At 37.5% G+C, this 19,536-nt stretch overlaps 1 protein-coding gene and 2 non-coding genes across 7 annotated transcripts in view; all 3 read right to left on the bottom strand.

The window, feature by feature from the left end:
* Positions 1 to 18,588, bottom strand: part of LOC114468245 (transportin-2-like) — a 30,446-nt gene extending 11,858 nt beyond the window's left edge. For 2 of the 5 annotated variants that reach the window (XM_028455029.1, XM_028455033.1), the window contains exons 1-17: positions 18,465 to 18,588; positions 13,979 to 14,078; positions 12,549 to 12,624; positions 11,031 to 11,180; positions 10,717 to 10,823; positions 8,849 to 8,982; positions 6,482 to 6,563; positions 6,240 to 6,362; positions 5,931 to 6,049; positions 5,773 to 5,833; positions 5,469 to 5,637; positions 3,586 to 3,738; positions 1,814 to 2,039; positions 1,456 to 1,627; positions 1,232 to 1,318; positions 1,034 to 1,141; positions 761 to 919 (exon numbers count right to left, since the gene is read on the bottom strand). In XM_028455029.1, the coding sequence (XP_028310830.1) occupies positions 761 to 919; positions 1,034 to 1,141; positions 1,232 to 1,318; positions 1,456 to 1,627; positions 1,814 to 2,039; positions 3,586 to 3,738; positions 5,469 to 5,637; positions 5,773 to 5,833; positions 5,931 to 6,049; positions 6,240 to 6,362; positions 6,482 to 6,563; positions 8,849 to 8,982; positions 10,717 to 10,823; positions 11,031 to 11,180; positions 12,549 to 12,624; positions 13,979 to 14,077 (2,025 nt within the window). In that variant the 5' untranslated portion in view covers position 14,078; positions 18,465 to 18,588. Of the gene's footprint in view, positions 1 to 760; positions 920 to 1,033; positions 1,142 to 1,231; positions 1,319 to 1,455; positions 1,628 to 1,813; positions 2,040 to 3,585; positions 3,739 to 5,468; positions 5,638 to 5,772; positions 5,834 to 5,930; positions 6,050 to 6,239; positions 6,363 to 6,481; positions 6,564 to 8,848; positions 9,009 to 10,716; positions 10,825 to 11,030; positions 11,181 to 12,548; positions 12,625 to 13,978; positions 14,079 to 17,607; positions 17,774 to 18,464 lie in introns of those variants that run through there. The other 3 variants (XM_028455030.1, XM_028455032.1, XM_028455034.1) reach the window with 3 other exon arrangements.
* LOC114469095 (small nucleolar RNA SNORD41) lies at positions 8,741 to 8,810 on the bottom strand. Its single transcript, XR_003674721.1, has one exon. It is a non-coding gene; the product is annotated as a small nucleolar RNA SNORD41 (small nucleolar RNA).
* LOC114469094 (small nucleolar RNA SNORD41) lies at positions 10,898 to 10,965 on the bottom strand. Its single transcript, XR_003674720.1, has one exon. It is a non-coding gene; the product is annotated as a small nucleolar RNA SNORD41 (small nucleolar RNA).
* Positions 18,589 to 19,536: the final 948 nt, after the last annotated feature.

Here is a 19,536-nt window from a genome sequence, read left to right as displayed (position 1 = left end):
TTAGGACGTCGCTGTGTTGCAGTTTGTATGCAGGTTTTAAAAAAGGTCAATATTAAAACTGTTATTTTAACTTATATTTCATGGTTATTTGAAATTCAGGTGCGTGTGAGAGTGTGGCATGTTATTTCTTAGCGGTACCATCTTTAAAGAGCATGAGGGGTGTAGGGGCGTTAACTCCGGAGGAGAAGCACCCTCTAGTCGAGAGTACAGATCGCCCGTGTGTCCTCCCAACCACAAAGAGGAAAGGTTTTAACAGCATCGACAATAAACAGCACTAACCACAATAACACGCGCAGAAGATAAGCACCCATGCAATAAGAAATGTTAAATGCTAAATAAATTGTTTTATTTGTACGAATGTATGCGTCTTTTTTCAGATTCTACCTCAACCTCCGCATTGGTGCAAACTTTATTAATTTATCATGCGCATGTCCCATAGAATTAAACCAGAGAAATCGCACATGCTATTTTACTTTGCACCCACAAATATAGCCCTTTATAACACGAGAGTATGTACACCTCTTTGTACATACAACCTTCAAACACACTCACTTGGCCATAATTGACAACTCTACCTAAGCTCCCACATGAATACATACTTTCGACAGGCACTGTAGTAGTGGCATAAAATGCTACATATCGGCCGATCCGACCGGTGTAGTATTGGTCGTACCCTCAAATTTAAATGAAAAAAATAGGGTTCTATAAGGGGGAAAATACGGTATGTGTTTGAGTAAAACATGGACACACTCCTTCATACCTGCATGCACTGGAAGAGCAGAGTCATGATGTTGGAGCGGGCGACGAGCTGCTCCACGCTGCCTCCCAAACCCTCAGCCAGTCCGCTGAGCAGGTCCAGAGCCACGATCATAAAGTCCTTGTCAGGAGCTTCATACTGGTCTGGGTGCTGGTTGTACATCTGCACAAGACAACAAGAGTTCACAAACCTTTTTAGGTGCTGAAAAAAAAAAAAAAAAAAAAAAAAAAAAAACAAATCACCGAACATCTTGTCATTGTGTGTTAGCATGCTCACCATAGCCTGAGCTAGAGTCTTTTGGACTAGTGTGACACAGCGCTGATAGACGGGCTCACAGTAAGGCAGAAAGCCACTCTGCAGGGCAGTGGCTACTGACGACAGACACTGCAAAGATTTTGATGACACGGTCAATTACTGAACTCATGTAATGATACAAATCAATCAACAAAAAGAAATATGGTCAGAAAGGTTTACCTCAAGAAGAGGGAACAGGTCTTTGTCTTCATCCTTCAGTTCGTTCCACTTGGCAATGAGAGGGGGCATCAACTTCTGAATATACTCCTGTTGAGCAGAAAATATCATGCAGATGAACATTATTTCCAATGTTGTTTATAAGCTTTAATACAAATATTGGAGGATATGTCAATTCCTGAGCCCCTGGTACACATCGGAAGTAAACATGTTTGTGTTCCACTTACAGGCTGATTGAGGTGATGGCCCACTGAATCTGCCAGAGTGCCGATGGCATCATACAGAATGAGCAGATTCTTGTGTTGGTATTTCCCAAAGGCAAAGACCAACGTGTCCAAGATGAAGCTCAGGTATGGGACCAGCTCTGTGCACGCCTCTTCCTCCAGAGTGGCAAATGCACTGAGAACAACAGAGATTGGAGCTCAATTAGTTTATCTCCATAACCAGAGGATCACATGGCAGGTGTAGAGTGAAGATCAGAAATGATTTGGGAACAATTTTATCATTGGTATCAATGAGCTGGGTTTTTCATCACATCTACACACACGACAGTGAAGAGCTGAGATGAGGTGTGCGGCTGCTCACCTGCAGGCTGCTTCCTGTACCCTCTTGTTACCGTCCAGGATTCGTTTCAGGAGCTCCGTCATGAGAGGTTTGAGGTAGGAATCGGGGGGCTGGGAGACCACCCAGTGTGCATAGCGACTCAAAGTCCAGCAAGCAATGGAGCGCACCAGGGCCTTCTTGTCACACAAGCATTGAATGAGGTGAGGGATGAGCTCTGGCAGGTAGGGAACCATTCCCTGCATGCAGCCTGGAGAGAAAGACATGATACATAATCTTCAAGAACTGGTTCAGGGTTGGGGTTCATGCGACAGTACAATGAGACAATAGGTGAGTGGATATTTACACTGTGTTTTAAGCAGAGCCACCGCAGTATACACTGCTTTACTTGGCTGTCATTCATGTGAAATTAATTGACAATGTTTTGTAATTCCTTTGAAATGGATTCCGTGCAGTAGATAATTTCTGAATTTCTTCAGTGACCAATATCGAGATGCATCGTGAATGAAATTTCCTGCAATGTATCGTGAGGTACCTGGCAATACCGACCCCTCATGACCAGCAATTTTTCTCTGATTACGATTTTCATTACAATTACTATTTTTCCCAAAATGCAATTACTATTGCATTCTTCATTACTAAAGCTCAATTAAAATTATTAACATTTACTGATCCTCAAATAAAAAACCCCATAAAACTTAACCTTCCTCTTGTGTTGGCATCTCTTATGATAACGGGTCACTTTTGACCCATGTGTCAGTAAAACACACTAAACATATCTATCATCTAATTACCTAATTAGCTATGAACCTTGAAGCTAATTCACTTGATGCAAAGTTAAACCTGATTCAGAGGATACCAATACAGACCATGCTGTCATTGTGATTAGTGATGCAGATATTTTAACTCTTTTCATTAAATGTATCACATTATTTATACATTAGACTATGCAACTCTGAATACAGAATTACTGCCTAAAGAGACGTAGAAGTTAAAGCAAACACAGGCGGTTTTTATCAGTCCGAACACAACATCCAAACACTTCAGATCGCATACGTGAGGAAAACATCATCTGGATCAGAAACATAGGAACAAATTGCATCATTTTGTATCAATGAGCTGGGTGTTTCATCATATCCAGATGTTACGCCCCGGCCTTCATTTAGCAGGCTACCTAATCAATGAAAATATTGGTATTAATATTTTTAGTGCTAAACCTTTTTTCTGTAAGTATAGCGTCGCAAATGTATTTATTTATTTTTTTAAATGGTCAAATAATTTTTTAAGATTTACTGGTAGAGAAAAGTTGATAAGAAACATTTTAAAAATTGTTAACTACATATGTGTAAGCCAAAGAACTGTAAAATGGTTCCCCAGGTTTGTGATAAATTAAATTATAATTAAAAGTTTTAATAGAATTTTTATGCCAATTACAAATTATGATTACAACAGCTGCAGATTTTTTTAATATTACAATTAGGTAATAATTGTGATTGATTATCAAATACATGGTTACAATAATATTTGACCACAACCCTGACTGGTGTATGCAACTTTTAGAGGTCTTGCAGCTCTAGACACAAATCTGAAGCTACAGAGCCTTTAGTAAAATAATCTGACACAAACTTGGAAATGCCAGGTTGACCGTTTTAAAAACCGTGTTAGATGAATACTGCTGTGAATGCTCGGTGTTCATAGAGCTGTTGCTCTTAAGTGTGTAAAACTGTTCTGGAAAACAGTTTTTGGAAGCAGAAAGAAAATGTGAAGCACTTTGTATATTAAAGAGGAACTCTTACCTTCTGCTATGGCCCCAAGAACCAGGATACCAGACTCCTTGACGACCCAGTCGGGGTGGAAGAGCAGACCCTTGAGGAGCGGCAGCAGGTGAGGAAGTAGCTCGTCACGGAACACGTTCGCCAGGACGTCGAGTGCCGCAGCCGAGCACTTTCCTACAAAGAAACAAGGATTGTGAAATTTAATTTTGTGAAATTATCCTTTTGACCTGCAGAAGGCAATTTAGTTCAGGGGTTTCCAAAGCAGTCCTTAAGTGCCACTAATGCAGCAGCTTTTAGACATCTCCTTGCTCCTACACTCCAGAACCAGATGAAATGTCATCAAACAGCTCTGCAGCACGTCTAAAACCCGCTGGACTGATGGCTTTTCAGGACCCGGTTTGGACAACCTGATTTGGATCAATTCAGGCACACTGACAATAATTGTTCACAAATGAATAACAGCAGGGTGAACGTGAAGTGAGATTTATTTATGTTTGCATGAAACGCAGTCAACCCCGATAACAATTGGTTATTTAGAGCAACATGACTACCACAACTTTAGAAAACATCCCCACACGGGGTGCGCTGGGTTCTCGGCTCCTTGGTGCTTTCTCGGGTGTGTATGTGGGGGGCAGTGGCTGCCTCTCGGCTTGGTGTCCTGGGGGCGTCTGGAGGGCTGCTTGGCCGTGGGGGGGTTGTCTGGGCTCCCTGGCCCCCGCTCTTTCTGCTAGCCTGGCTGCATCATCAGGTCCGCAGCAGCGCTTAGTTTTGCAGTGGCGGTTTTTTGCACATATATCTGTCCACGATGCACTGGCATGCCTTGGACTGTGGGATAAAACTTGTAGTGGGCTTAACTTTAGACATGTTGATCCCAAATACCTGTTTTAGGTACTACCACTCACTCCTTCCCTCTGTCCACAGCCACCACTATTATACCTAAGCCTCATGCCTACAACTTCACATCTCACCCTCACTTTACAATAATGAACTCTTCCGCACCCTTCCTCCCTGGTCCCTTCCCCCTCCACCCCCTCACCCAGGTGTAACACTGCCCTCTCTTTTTATATTCTCCCTTAAATAAAGTGTTTTTTTTTACCCTTCCTGGTGATGGTCACAATTATGCAATAAAATAAATTCATTTATTTAATTGCAATAACAAAACATGCATTGCTGTCTAAAAAAGATTGCACTTCTTGTAGTGTTGACCTTTGACAGCATGTGCAGACAAAGTGGAAAAAAAAAAAGAAAACATCCCCACACTCATTTTAGTAGAAATGTAAAACATTTACAGACCAAGAGAAAACTGCTAGACAGTTACAAGCGTCATCCTCCTAAATGCCTAGCAGAAGCCAACTGGAATTAAAATATAGGGGCACTAAATTATAGAACAATTATTCACACCTTGCAAAAAAACTAAGACTTTGAATTGTTACAAGATTTGTTTTAAGACGTTTTTGGTTACACTTAACTAGCTTTGTGGTATATTTTATTTGTGTTCAATCTAAGCTTTCATTGTTGGATGAGTATTCGGTCGAATTATTTGAGTTAAGTATTCACAAACTCTTTACAATCACTTGTTTTTGATGTTATTTTAATTTTATATGTTAGTCATTTTAACCTTTCATCTTAGGGTATTCATTTTTCAAGTTCTTTTTTTGTCATTCTTTACTGATTACTATTTAGGTAAAGGCATCAAATAAGCTTTTTGAGCTTTCTGCATCGTTTATCCATATTTTGTGTGATAATGATGTATTATTCTGTAATTGTAAAAAATGAAAAATAAAAAGTAATATACTGCCAATTTTAGTTTAGTAGAAAAAAACTGAGTGTAAACAGAATGGCAACATCACAGGACAGCAACCTTCCACATCTTATTGACTGGTTCTGCATAACTCATCACTTACTCAAGTTCCAGTCGGACAGTGTGTTGTCATCATCATCGTCGTCATCGTCGTCGTCTACCTGCTCTCCACCCCCTCCTTCGTGCTGTAGTGTGACGGTTCGTGATCGGTGGAAGCGAGGCTTGATGTCCTGATCGCTGTCGGGCACCGCCTCGTCCTCCTCTACGTCACCCTATGGAAAGAGGAGACACTTAGTAACCACATGGATACACATTTTAATCAGTAACTATTATCATTGGAATACAGGCATAAACATGAGCTTTTTATGACACAATTCAATGTCAATGAAATCAAAGATGGTGCTCACCTTCAGTAGTATGATGTCAATTTCTGAATACTTCATTCCATTAACTAGAATAGGGATCAGTCTAGAATTGGAGAGCAGACGATGACATAAGTTAAACTGGTGGAAGTCTGAGTAATAGAACAATGCACACATTGTAAAACTCTAAATGAGCCACTCACTGCATCAAATGTCCTGAAAGCATCTCCTTACAAATGGGCTGCTCTGCTAAAGTCAGCCAGAACTCACAGGCCTCCAGAGCTACATTTTCATCGGGGTCCTGGGTTCGCTGCAGCATGTACTGCAGGTGAAAAATATACGTTAGTTTCAGATAGGAAAAGGAGGAAAACCAATGCTGAAAGGTTCACTCAATGTGAATCAGAGATAATAGGAACATTGTGTATCATTAGATATCAATGAGCTGGGTTTCTCATCATGTACAGACTCAAAAGGATGTTAGCACGAACGCCAACATGTCCTTTAAAACGTACCTGGATAATGCTGTGCATGTGCGGGATGAGGCGGTCGATGCGAACCTCCAGGAGCATCACCAGAGCTCGACAGACGTTCTTCCGAACCTCACAGTCCTCGTCTGCTGCCAGCGCAAACAAGCTCTGAACAACAAGAAACACACTAGAGTTAATAATTATATAATTAATAATTAATACGGGGGGAAACGTGAATGGCAGAAACGGTCCCAAATAGCTCGCTGCTCAGACCACAGTTTCTTCACCTCTATAAAGGTGTCAATGTTGTCCATCAGTGCCTGGGCTCTGCCAATGATGAACTGGTTCACACAGGCTACAGCATGAGACCTTAAAACAACAAAAACAAAAAAACAAAGGTTATGAGTCAAAAGGCTTGTCCTCGTGGGTCTGGACATTTTCATAAGATTTTGTAAATATCATCCAGCTGCCTAGAACTTAACAGTAAAAATGTCAAGGTGCATTGTGGTCTCATAAAATTGAGATTTACTTATTTATATTTAATCTGTTGATAAATGAAGCAGGTGCTAAAATTTCATATTTCATTTTCATATTAAATTAAAAACATTCTTTAAAATTTACTGTTGAAGCTAATAAGAGGATATTCATGTTTACTTATTAGAATAGAAACAGAACAGTATTGATAAAATGAAAATTCATTTTATTGTTTTCTTTTCCTGTAAGAACGGTTACATTTTTTGATGTGACTGACTTGTTAAACTTCGTAGCCACAGAAACTTGTATTATGTATTATAGTTTTTGACTGCTTTATTTTGAATAGGGATGTAACGATTAATCGTAAGGCAGTTAAAAATCGATTCATAGGTATCACGGTTGATATCGATTTTCTGAAAATTGAATCGCAGTACTTTTTTTAACCAGCAGAGGGCGCTATCCATAAGTGTAGGCGGCGGGTGGAGTCTGCTAATACTTTCTTTCTGGCTGCCTTCTACTCTTAAATATGTTAATAAATGATTCATTACCCCTTTAGCACCGAAAGAATATCTGTATTATTACTTGAATATCTGTAAAAGTCATGTTTTCTATTAGCTCTGTCTGCTAGCATAGCTTCTCTTCTTCACTGCAAGATATCTGCATGCCAACCGACCACTGTGTTACCAGCGCCCTCTACTGGTCCAAACAAATATGACGTAAATTAGTGCAATCACGGTTTTTTTTTTTTTTTTAAAGTTTAATTGTTAAGGCACAAAATACATTTTCAGTTGCACTTTTAAAAGAAAAAGAACTATTATGCAGTTTTGCATTGTTTATTTTAGAACCAGAATTTAAATTAATAGGCTTCATTTTCATTTGTATTATTCCTTTATTTATTTCATTCAAGATTTATTTTTAGTTAAATTGCATTGTTTTGAATAGTTTATCAAGGAATTCTTTAGACAATGAAAAATAAAAGGAAAATAATACAGTATTTTCTAGTTTTTTTCCCAAAAAAAATTTGTCTACAGTCCCATTTTATAAAATAAATCGTGAGAGAATCGTATCGTGAACCCAGTATCGTGAATCGAATCGTATCGGGAGTTGAGTGAATCGTTACATCCCTAATTTTGAAAACTGATATTAAGTGACAAAGAAATGTCAAATTTTGCAAGGGAAGCAAAATTAAAGTTACCTCTGTCCAAAGTTTGCCTTTGTGCATTTACAGTTTTAAAATCACTTGATCACTCTAGAACTTTTTACATAATCATATTTGGCACCCTTTGTTACGAAGAGTATTGATTGTTAATCAAGAATCGTCACCCCAAGAATCGGAATTTAGTTGTTAAAAAATTCACACCCCTAAAAATAAGTGAGCTTCAGAAAAAAGTAAAAGCAAGCTTTAAAACATCTGAATGTTTCTAACAGTTACTTATCTCATGTAAGGAGGAAATACAGTACAAACAGAAAGTAACGTTCCTTTTATCCTACACGGGCTGGTTGAGGTCGTAGGTGGCGGTTTACATGATTAAAACACACAGAATGGCTAGTAATATTTTAAAATTCGTGTGTTTATTATGAAAACAAACAAAAGTCATATCTAAATTTGAAAGGGGAAAATCAGACTGCTTTTATGCTGGATTATGAAACATAGGATTTAATTATTTTCACTTCATCTAATATTTATTATTTTCTTGATTTCAAGGTTTGATTTTATGTTGCCATTTATTTTCCCAAAGTTATAGAAACAACGATTGAGTGAGGATTCTTTTTGATAGAACGCTATAAAAATGTGAAATGCATTTTAAAAGTGCATTATTGGTTGAAAACCAAAACATTTATGAAGCCTCAAAGAACAGTATTTGCTCTTTCATGATGAATGTTCTGGAAATACAAGCTTCAACTGTTATCTCTGCAAACAGTTCAAATAATGAAAGGCTTTAGCTTTCAAACAGCAGAGCAACAACTTAGAAAACAACCCTTCAGGATTCATTTTCACATTATGTAATAAAATCCATGGCTCTATCTTGAGTGAACTTAGATCAATGTGATGGCTTTAGTCACATGATGATCTGGATCAGACAGTATGAATACAAACACCATCATTGTCAGTCAGATGTTGTTCTTATGCATCACACCCAGATGCTAATAAGGAAAAGCAAACGTGTATATGACTGTACCTAATCTTAGGGCTGCAGTGCTTGAAGAACTGAAGGAACTTGGGAATCATAATGTTGAGGGGCCGGTTCAGAGCGTCGCTGTCAAGTAGCTCCGTCGAGTCCTCGCAGATCTTTTGCAGGGCGCCAAATGAACCCTGAGACACGGACATACACAGAGAGACTTTAAAAATCAAACGTAAACACACAAGGACACAGGGGAGAAAATGGGACAGTGTCAGAAAAAACCACAGCAGCAAAGACGACTGAAATCAGCACAAACAATGATTGTTAAATTATTAAAATAATTACTGTTCATAGTCACCTAAAAAACAACATTTACATTTAAAACTTTTAATTAGAATCACGAATACAGTTTTAGACGTTATGACATTTTAAAGCTAAAAAAATCCTATAATTGTAATCATGTAATTAAGGCTGTGCAATTAATCGAAATCCAAGTACGATTTCGATTACACTCAACAATTGCAAAAATACCATAATCAAGAAAAAACTATTATTTATTCATTTATTTTTTTAATTTTACATATATTTTATTAGCTAAATTAAACAAACTTCCACGATTTTAGATATCTACAAAGTTTGTCAAACACAGATTGTTATTATTAACTTTCGAGTTGTTTAACGCAATGTGCATTGTTGGTCCTCTGCCCCACCCCTCTCAAAGCTAAAGCTAGCCTAGCCAGCAGGCTAACACGAGGAAAGCTGTTGCTAGCGGTCTTGAAACATGGCAGGAGAAACGCAGCAAAAACTCTTGATTTTAATGTTTGAAAGACTTTTATTTAGGTTTAAAGAATATATTTTACATTGTTTTGTACAAAAATAAATAACGTTTTGTTTAACAAATATCGTTTTAAATATTGTGATTTCGATTATAACTAAAAAAAAAAATTGTGATTATTATTTTTTTCTACAATCAAGCAGCCCTACATGTAATCGGTAATTATTTACATTCATGGCGTAATTATAATAGAAATCGGATGTAATTGAAAAAATATGGTGCTGTAATCGTAATTGAGTTTAAACAAATGACTTCGTAAGTATCATGAATATTCTATGAAAAACTCACTTACAATGTAATTAAATGTAAAATGATGTTATAGTTCTATGGTTTACATATAGGTCTATGTAGTGAAACATTAAAATACTTTTCATATAAGTTTACATTTCACTTCTCTTTAGGATCATCTTACCATTTTAAAAAGAAAGTTGAAATCTTGCATTATATCGACAGAAAAAAAGCCTTTAACACCCACATCAAAAACATTAATACCAATTTTTTCATTGATCAGGAAGCCTAACAAGGTAACCAAGAGCTGAAAAACAATTGGATGAGAGATCATATTTCTTAGTGTATTTTACAGCTGATTTATCTCATATGAGATGCTGACAGAAAGCTAACACAAGAGGAAGGATACGTTTTAAGGGTTTATTTATTAAAGGCTCAGTAATTGTGATTAATTGTATTTGAACTTTAATAATTGAGAACGTAATTGTAATTGATTTCAGGGGAAAATAAATAATTTGTATTATTCTGTTGGAAGGCTGTATAATCCAAAAGCTTCAATTCATCAAATTCCTTTATTCCTAAATTAATAATGTTTTTCTTTTCAGGACTAGAACAAAACACATGTAAATATTTCTTGCACTTTAAAGATGAATCTTTTCTATATTATTAGAAAAAGTTATTCTTGACTGGTGACTAACCATGTACCAATTTAAAAAGTGCAGTTAATGGCTAAAGGTGATGTTTTTTGTTGTACCTAAGCTTTATTTAGGTCTAAAATTTAAATAATGTGTCATATCTATGTAAGTTCACATGAATCCCAACACAATGAACAGAAAAAGCAGTATTCACACAGAACACAAACCTCGCAGGTGTTGTAGTCCTCTGAGTTGAGCAGATTACAGAGCTGAGGTAGCAGCTCAGGCCATGTTTGTAGTTCTCCCTTGGAGGCGATTGTCGTAATCAGGATGCCTAAAAAAAAAAAAAAAACTTATTTTAAAATGAGGGACTTTGAAGTGACTTTACTGAAATTTATCTTAGCAGCTCTGGATCAGACAGTATGAATACAAGAGCCTTCATGGGTAATCAGGCTTGAATAATGCATCATCTCCAGGGACGAGGACCAATAGAAATGCAGATTATTGGATCGTTCACGACCTGAACCAAACACAAACTCACCAATGGTGGCGCGGATGAGTGGCGATGTATCGCCAATGTTGTTGAGGCATTCCTGCTTGATGAAGTCAGCCACAGTAGGGGGGAAATTCTGGTAGTGGGCCTTCACATTGTTCTTCAGGATCAGACCGCTTAAGGAGCGCGTCGGCTCATCTGAGAAGATGAAAAGAAATCAGAGTGAGCATTTAAAAAGTGAACACACTGGTGTGCTTTGTATGGAAAAAAAACACCATCTTAGTTCTATAATATAGGATTAAAAGTCATACACTGCAATAATGACTTTGTTGAAGATCAAAACTAAACTTTACTTTCAGGGTTCTTACAGCTTCAGTTCAATTAAATTCAAGAGTTTTCATGACTTTTTGATGCAACTGGCAGCCCCCAAAATAAACACACAAAATAACAGTAAAATCACCCAAAACACACAAGGTGACAACAGAAATAGCCAGGAATATATGAAACAACAAAAACACAAAAAATAAAAACCAGTAAGAAAAGTCTTCATTGGACTCGCAATTTTCTTTAAATTCATATTTCCCCATGTTGTTAAAAGTCGAAGTGCATCTTCAGAGTCCCGCTACAACTCCATACTGTATTGCAGTTGGTTAAACTGTGGTGATTGAGAATGTAAACTAAGCATTTAAAAAAAAAAAAAAAAAAATGCCATTTATTTTGAAACATGAGACTAATTACAATCATAAAATCATATGTCTTAAATCTTAAGACTTTTGAAACATTGATTTAAGACTTGACAATTAAGGCCTTATTTTTAGATTCATGAATTTAATGCCTTTAAGGCTTTTTAAGGAACGTGGGAACCACGACTATAAATCACAAAAAAGTTCTTCGATCTACAATTATTCCACAAATGCAGCCCAACTTGAGTATGTTGAGTTGAGTTCTTATATTTTTTAACAAAGTGCATTTTAAAATAATGTGGTGAGTTACATTATTGAGTGACAGTCTGATACTAACTATTTAGAGATTGTGTTGCTAAATGGTTTGGGGTAATTAAAAGGACAGAAGCTGATGAGGTGACTCAAATGCACAGAACATGTCTATGGGCAGGCCCTGAGTCCTAAATGTATCTCTATGATCACAGTTTAACTGTATTTTAATGCGTTTCCACAAGCATTTACAAACACCTGGCCCTCCTCACTGCTCCATGTCTGCATAACAGCTGGTGTACAGCTTTCTATGGTCATTTAACTTTAATAGGTTGCTGATTCACCAGGCCTCAAGACCACGACCAAAATGGCCAAGTACCATTTTCAAAACAATAAGTTGAAATAATTCTGCTTATTTTTGTCTAAACATTTAGTTTTTCTCATCAATATCACTCTAAAAAAAATTGAAAATTACGGAAAAGCTCTCAGCTTAAGGGGGACAATTCGTGTGCCGAAATGTTCATTTAAAGCCCTTATTTACTGTCCATCAGTTTTGGTGAGGAAATATTACTCATGTCGTTCGATCAGTAACTGTTTGGATGTTATTTCAAGTAAGAATCGTGTGAACACTCACCTTCTGTTTTGAGTCGTGTGAGGACAAAGATGAGATAGTTGTTGAAGTCAGGGAATTGGTTGAGTTGCTCAAGTTTCTGTTACTTCAGTTAAAGTCTTTATCAGACTCCATTTTGAACAAACCAACACAAAAAAAAAAACCTCCGACATTCACACAATATTGTTCCTCTACAAAAAAATAACTTAAACTTCCAATATAAACTTTTATTGGACACATACTATGAAATTAAACTTTGTGGTTAGTACAAAAAAAAAAAAAACTACTAAACTACATGAGAAATTCAGTTACATACTTAAATACTAAAAAATCCATGATTTTAAGTTAATTTTAGTGTCTGACAAAGTTAGCGAAGAACGACGCATCGTTTAAAGTGTGGAAAATGTTCCCAAAGGGTAGAAAAACACTGATCTTGAGGCCTAATGTAGTAACTGCTCCTCGCTATTCACAATTTGGGCCCGACATTTTCCAGAACTGCAGAAAACAATGTCATATTTAAATGCAATCTTTGGAAAAATGAGTCAATAGCTTATTGCCACGCTTATCCACAATACTTTGTCTTAAAATGGGTGGCCGTATGTCTCACAGGTTTAGCAAACAAAATTACACCAAATCTTGTGCAACAACTTATGTGCTTTCAGCCATAGAAGATGTTAAATTAATACCAATATATATCTTAATTAACTGTATTAAGCATGTTTGGCACAATTTCGAGGTTTAAAAGCAACTAACTGCATCTATTTAGGGTAGGCTAATGAAACACAAACTGAAAAGGGTAAATTGCAGAACCGAATTGGGGAAATATGAAATACATAAAAGGATTTACACCAGGGGTCACAAACACGAAGCCCGAGGGCAAAAAGTAGCTGAAATCTGATTTACTTTCCAGGATTCAAACTCACAAAAATAAATACGTATGACAGATGCAGTTAATACTTAATAGATTTAAATACTGCTGGACGTGATGAAGTTTTAGTATTAAATTACGATATCTAAATGTATATTTTCACTGAAACATTGTTACACATGTTTTTAAGAGTTGCAGATTTGGTGTATGGGTTGTGGTATGTTATATATAATATAAAATATGATATAATTGTTACATTTTACAAATGTTGTATGTTAAACAATTATTTAGACGTTTGTTAGTATCTAGTAAAATAGGAAGATGATCATTTTCTATGAAATGTAAATGAAACTGTATATTTAAAGTGTTGCATGTTGAAACATTTCTTTCTTTTTTAGGTGACTGCCAGCCTTCCTAATTATCATAGCCTCTAATTAAAATGAAACCGTGAACAGTTAGTATCTAAGAAGTGTTTTTTTAATTGATAACCCTTTAGACTATTCTGTACCTATGAAGTAGCTCACAGTTGCAGAAATGTTGGTGACCCCTGCTTTACACAATACACTGACAAAACCATGTAGGATACTTGTTGAACAGCTCTCTGTGTGACTGTATTGGGCGATTGAGAGTCTTTGAGGAGCTGAAGGACCTGCTGAAGTCCCGGCTCATCTGGATGCCACTCCATCCTGTAACACACACATTTTACACGATTCAGACCAACATAAGTCACCATGATTGCTGGTTCCATAAAACAGAAACCGTAAAATCAGGTACTTTTTTTTCCTGTAACAAAAGTGCAGATTTCAAACTACAAACCAGTTTTTAAATTATGTTGATAGGCCAAATAAACGTAGAAATATAAGGAAAAATGTGCACTTGTTTTTCCGTGACATTTTCTTGCGCGTTCAGTGCAAGAAGACCGGTGAGGAGCGCATCTAAAAATGAGGCGAAAGTGCTGTGGAGCAATTAAAAAAATGCTGAAGGGTGCTGGGGATGCACAAGGCGGTCTGGCTTGGCCCTTGGAGGGGGCCCTGGCTTTTAAAAAAAAAATAAAAAAATAAAAAAACTAAAGCCCGTTGCGCGGGCGACATCAACAATAGGTGATTTGGGGCGCCATGGGGGGCTAGGTTGGGGTGCCTGGGGGCCGGCGGGGAGACTCCCGGCGGCCCCCTGGTGCCTTATGCGGCTTGGGGTGTGGTCGTCCTCCCTGGGCGGGCTGCTCCTGGTGCTGCGTTCATTCCGGGTCCCTCTGGCCTGGGGTCGGGTCCCTGCTGGCTCTGGGCCCGGCGGCGGGTGCCCGCCGGCTGCCCGTTCGGCGTGGCTCTGGTCGTCTGCTGGGCGTGGGCTTCGGCTCCTCCGCTGGGGTCTCGGGCGGGGAGCTCTCTGGGCCCTCCCCTCGGGGGGTTGGGCGCGGGGGTGTGGGGGGGGGTGGGGGGTGGGGGGTCTGGGGGTTGGGGGTTGGATTGGTGGCGTGGTGCGCTGGGTCCTTGGCTCCTTGGGGCTTTCTCGGGTGTGTATGGGGGGGGCGATGGTTGCCTCTCGGTTTGGGATCTTGGGGGCGTTCGGGGGGCTGCCTGGCCGTGTGGTGGTCGCCGGGGGCCCCCGGGTTGCCCGCTCTTGCTGCTGGCCTGGCTGCTTCCGGGGCCCGGGGGCGACTCGTGGGTTTTGCAGTGGCGGTTCTTGGAAATACATTTGTCATGGATGCACTGGCCTTGGGCTGTGGGATAACACTCATACTGGGCTCAACCACAGACACGTTGTTCCCAAATACCTGTTTTATGGAACTTCCACTCACTTCTTCCTCTGCTCACAGCCACCACCATTATTCCTAAGCCGCACACTGGTCACCAAACTGGCTTGATAACTCAACAATAAGCACAATATACACAACCACAATTTCACATCGCATCACTTGAAATCTATCGACTACTCCCCACCCATTCCATTTCCTATCTTGTATTCCTCTTCCCTGTTAACTTCCCCACCCCTCTCCAACCCCTCACCTTGGTGTAACACTGCCCTCTCTTTTTTTACATCCTCCCTTTAATAAAGTATTTCTTACCCTTCCCTAGGGAGGGCTGGTGATGGTCACAATTATGCAATGAAATAAATAAATTTATTTAATTGCAATAACAAAATATGCATTGCTGTTAAAAGATTGCACTTCTTGTAGTGTTAACCTTCGACAGAATGTGCAGACAAGAGAAAAAAAAAAAAAAAAAAAAAAAAAAATGCTGAAATGTGACACTATAGCTTCTTCCTATTGGTTGAGAAGAAGAAGCCCATCGTCCAATCAAAATTTCACATATGGCAGCCATTTTGTTGCCAGGTAAAAGGTAAACAAAAAGAGATGGAGAAAGCTTAGTTAATGTGTAGTGAGTGAGATTAGAGTGCAGTGTCTGGTATATTAGTTTTTTGTTTTATATCAACACATTGCGGCACAAATAATTTGTCTTTCCCTGTATTTGTGATTCATACTTTTTTGTAAATAGTTTTACAAAATCGCCTGAGACATTGCTTCCTTTTCACTGTAAATAGCTATATATAACTGTTGTTTGATTCATCTGTATATAAGTTTTTAAAATGTATAGTTTAGATTTGCTATACAAGCAATAAAAATGTTCGTGACTTTAATAATAAAAAATCTAACTTTTTCCCCACTCAAATTTGAGTTTTTATTGTGGTTTTAGATCCACTGTGTTAATTCTGTATGCCATATTAAAGAAAATAGTAGGTTCTCTTGAAAAAAATGATACCAAACAAGGCAAGGTTTATGGATTTCCTTATATAAAATATTAAGGTAAAATCAAACGCAGTGAGAAAAAAAACAGCAAAAACACCTTAGGCCCCAGGTGGTTAAAGTCAAAATAATTTGAGAATAGAGTCGTCATTTTACGAGAATAGTGGTAATTTTATTAAATTGAAGTCTTAATATTTCAAGATTAAAATTGTATTTTTTATTAGATTGAAGTCATAATTTTATTAAAGTCGTAATACTTCAAGATTTAAGGTGTAATATTTTGAGAGTAGAGCCATATTTTAATTTGAATAAAGCCGCATCTGAAAAAAAATTGTAAAGGTACAGCATTCAGAATTCCCCGTCGAAGTGAATGCAACTACCACCAATAGACCTTAAATACACTACTTGTGGTAATGATGGGCCAAAGGGCTTATATTTTACCATGTGTGAAAGCTAAAGAGAAGTACAATCTCACAAAATGCTCCACATTCTCCATAACACATGAGTGACTGCAACACTTGTTTGCATTTCCATTTTATTCTTATGAGTATGATTTTATTCTGACAATATAACGACTTTAATCTTGAGACATTAATATTTTAATCTAAAAAAAATTACAATTTTATTCTCACAATATTACGACTAATCTTGAAAAATTAGGACTTTAACCTTGAGATATTAGGGCTTTAAAAAAATTCAATTTTATTCTCAAAATATTACAATTGTAATTTTGAAGTGTTACAACAAATCTTGCAATATTATGACTTCAATAAAATTCCGATTTTGTTCTTTAAATATTAAAACTTTAATCTTGATATATCACGACTTTAATCTCATAAAAATCTGATTTTATTCTTAAAATATTACAACTTTAAATTTTAAATAATATGGCTAATCTCTTAAAATTACGAGTTTATGAAAATGTGACTGAAAATTACGCTTTTATTAAAAGACGACTCATAAAAATAAAATTCTTTGTTCATATTTAAACAGTTTGCCACATAGTAAAGTTTACCAAAAATGTATTAATTAATTACAATTTTCTAAATAAGTTGCATTTGATTAAAAAAAGTTAAATAGTGTACACAAAAGGTTGGGGTGTTTTTGTAAAAATATGCAGGGCAAAATTATGTGTGGAACAAAAAACCTGAAAAGCTAGGACACTCTAGGCCCGACTCATCACAAACCTGCTTTTAGCACAAAATCGAGGACATTAGACAACACGATCAGCTAAAATCTGTGACCCGGCTTATCGGACAGCAGGTAATCCGACCCCCACGCCACCAGGCCCTCTGCTCCCGCACACACCGGCACTCCGTGTCTTTTTTTCCCCGTCCGCGGTGTAACACGGGGACGGTGACAAACACGTGGCCCCGGAGGTGCCTCAGCTTTATAATCGAGTAGAAAGACGATCGGAAACGAGTTCAACCGTAAAGCAACAGAGTCGTGACAAACCCAAATAATCATGTTTTCACCCATTAACCGTGTTCTTTTAGACTCGGTCACAAGTCGATGAATCCAGAACCTACACGGTAAACCGGATGGTTAACTGTTGACCCCACTTCACTAAAGTTGCCCTTCTTGGTCGGGCCTGGTCGACGCGGCAGTCCCTAGTTGGATGGTGTTACGACACAAGCGGTGTCGTAATCAACTGGTGACTAACTTCCGCCTGTTACTGGACTTCGTACGCAATGCGAAATGCTTGTACCGATACTTGAACTTTCTTTTAACAGTGGATTAATTACATATGTGGTCATACATGTTTGTTTCGTGACCCGCCACAATGCCATGCAAACCACTATGATCAATAATCAGATTTGGATAATTTTATTCGCGAGTAATAAAACTAAGATATTCATTTAAACAACTAAATAAATGAATTAAATGCGTTTGTGATTTAACGAATGCGGCTCTTCGTGGGGCTAAACAACAATGGTAGTTACTCTTAGTAACCAGATAACACGGTTACCACTAAAGTCGGTACACTGGTCACAACGTGCCCGGCATAAAAACCGGCAAATAACGACTTTAGCTTTAAACCAGAAACCACTGGCGAGCCATTGAATCTATCAGGATCATTGCTACTAGTCCCGTCACACGATAAAGAACAAACACACAATTGATATACAATAAAAGATTCAAATTTGATGAACACGCCGTCCAAGCTGGTATTAGCCGCTAAGCCGAGTGCGCATTAAGTTACACTATGTAAGCTAATGCTAAAGCTAATATCCAGCCCAATTATCTTAGGTAAATCAAAATGTCATCGTAATGGATGATTTATTCGTTGTTATTAACGTATGTTGTGGAAGCGCGGTGGTATGGTACGTACAATGTTGATTTTGAAGGTGGATAGTCGGGACCGGGCCGCTGCTCTCTCGTGCTCCGTAGCGGTTCCTCTTAATGTTCAAATGAGCACGCCGATGGAAACTGACCAGTGACGGCTTCCGTTAAACTGGAACCGCGATAATCTCGCGATATTTCCTGAAGCCTCAGAATAAACTGACTTTTAAAGACAAGCGAATAATGTAATGAAATGTATGCAAACATGTATGAAAACCTACATTTTAAAAGAAAAAACCACTTGTTTCTGTATACTCTAATCTTTGAAAAAAATAAAGGGGGTTGTCTTGTTACGTAAATCTATGTCTAATAAAAATGAGTTTTATGTTTTATGTCAAGTAGTCAAAGTATTTATTTTGTTTATTTTCAATGGTTTTACTTTTGGCTCTCGATAGCTGTAAACTATATATTAATTTAATATGACCACTTTAAAATAAATAAATAAATAAATAAATGTCTATGGCTCTCACCCAAGAAGCTGAAAATAAGATTGTTCTGTATTTATTCAGATGAAATTCAATCAGTTGCGGTGGAGAATTTCAAATAATAAATGTTTGTTTTTAAAACAGTCTCGTCAGAAGGATATGCTAAAAGTTTTAGACATACAGTATATATATAATGCAATCACATTAGGGTCATTCCATGTCATTTCATAACTGGCCCACGTATTTCGGTCTCAAAAAATTCTGAACCTGTTACTAGTTATTCTGAAATTATTCAACAGGCACACTGTACATTTTTAGTTTAATCAAAATAATACTTTTTGAGATCTGAACAATTGAGTGAGAGGGGGTATGTGTTGATTTTCCTGTGTCCCTATTTTCCTAAAATTTCTCTGGAAATCCCAAAAAAGTACTTTACCATTTTCATTGGCCCATAACTGCATGTGGGAATGTAAGTAAAAATCTGATCTATGTTTTAAATCACAGTATAAAAGTTACTCTTTCATGGAATATAAACCAATTTTTCTTTATACTAATTCTTCATTTTTATTTTTGGCCCCAACTTTGAGTTATATCATATCTAAGAGAGTAGGTGGAGCCGTACTACTATACCAGATT

Source organism: Gouania willdenowi, chromosome 8 (genome assembly GCF_900634775.1).
Source record: "Gouania willdenowi chromosome 8, fGouWil2.1, whole genome shotgun sequence".
In the NCBI taxonomy this organism is placed as follows: domain Eukaryota; kingdom Metazoa; phylum Chordata; class Actinopteri; order Blenniiformes; family Gobiesocidae; genus Gouania; species Gouania willdenowi.
The sequence above is the reverse complement of the archived record's forward strand: the minus strand, read 5'-3'. Positions and strand labels throughout refer to the sequence as shown.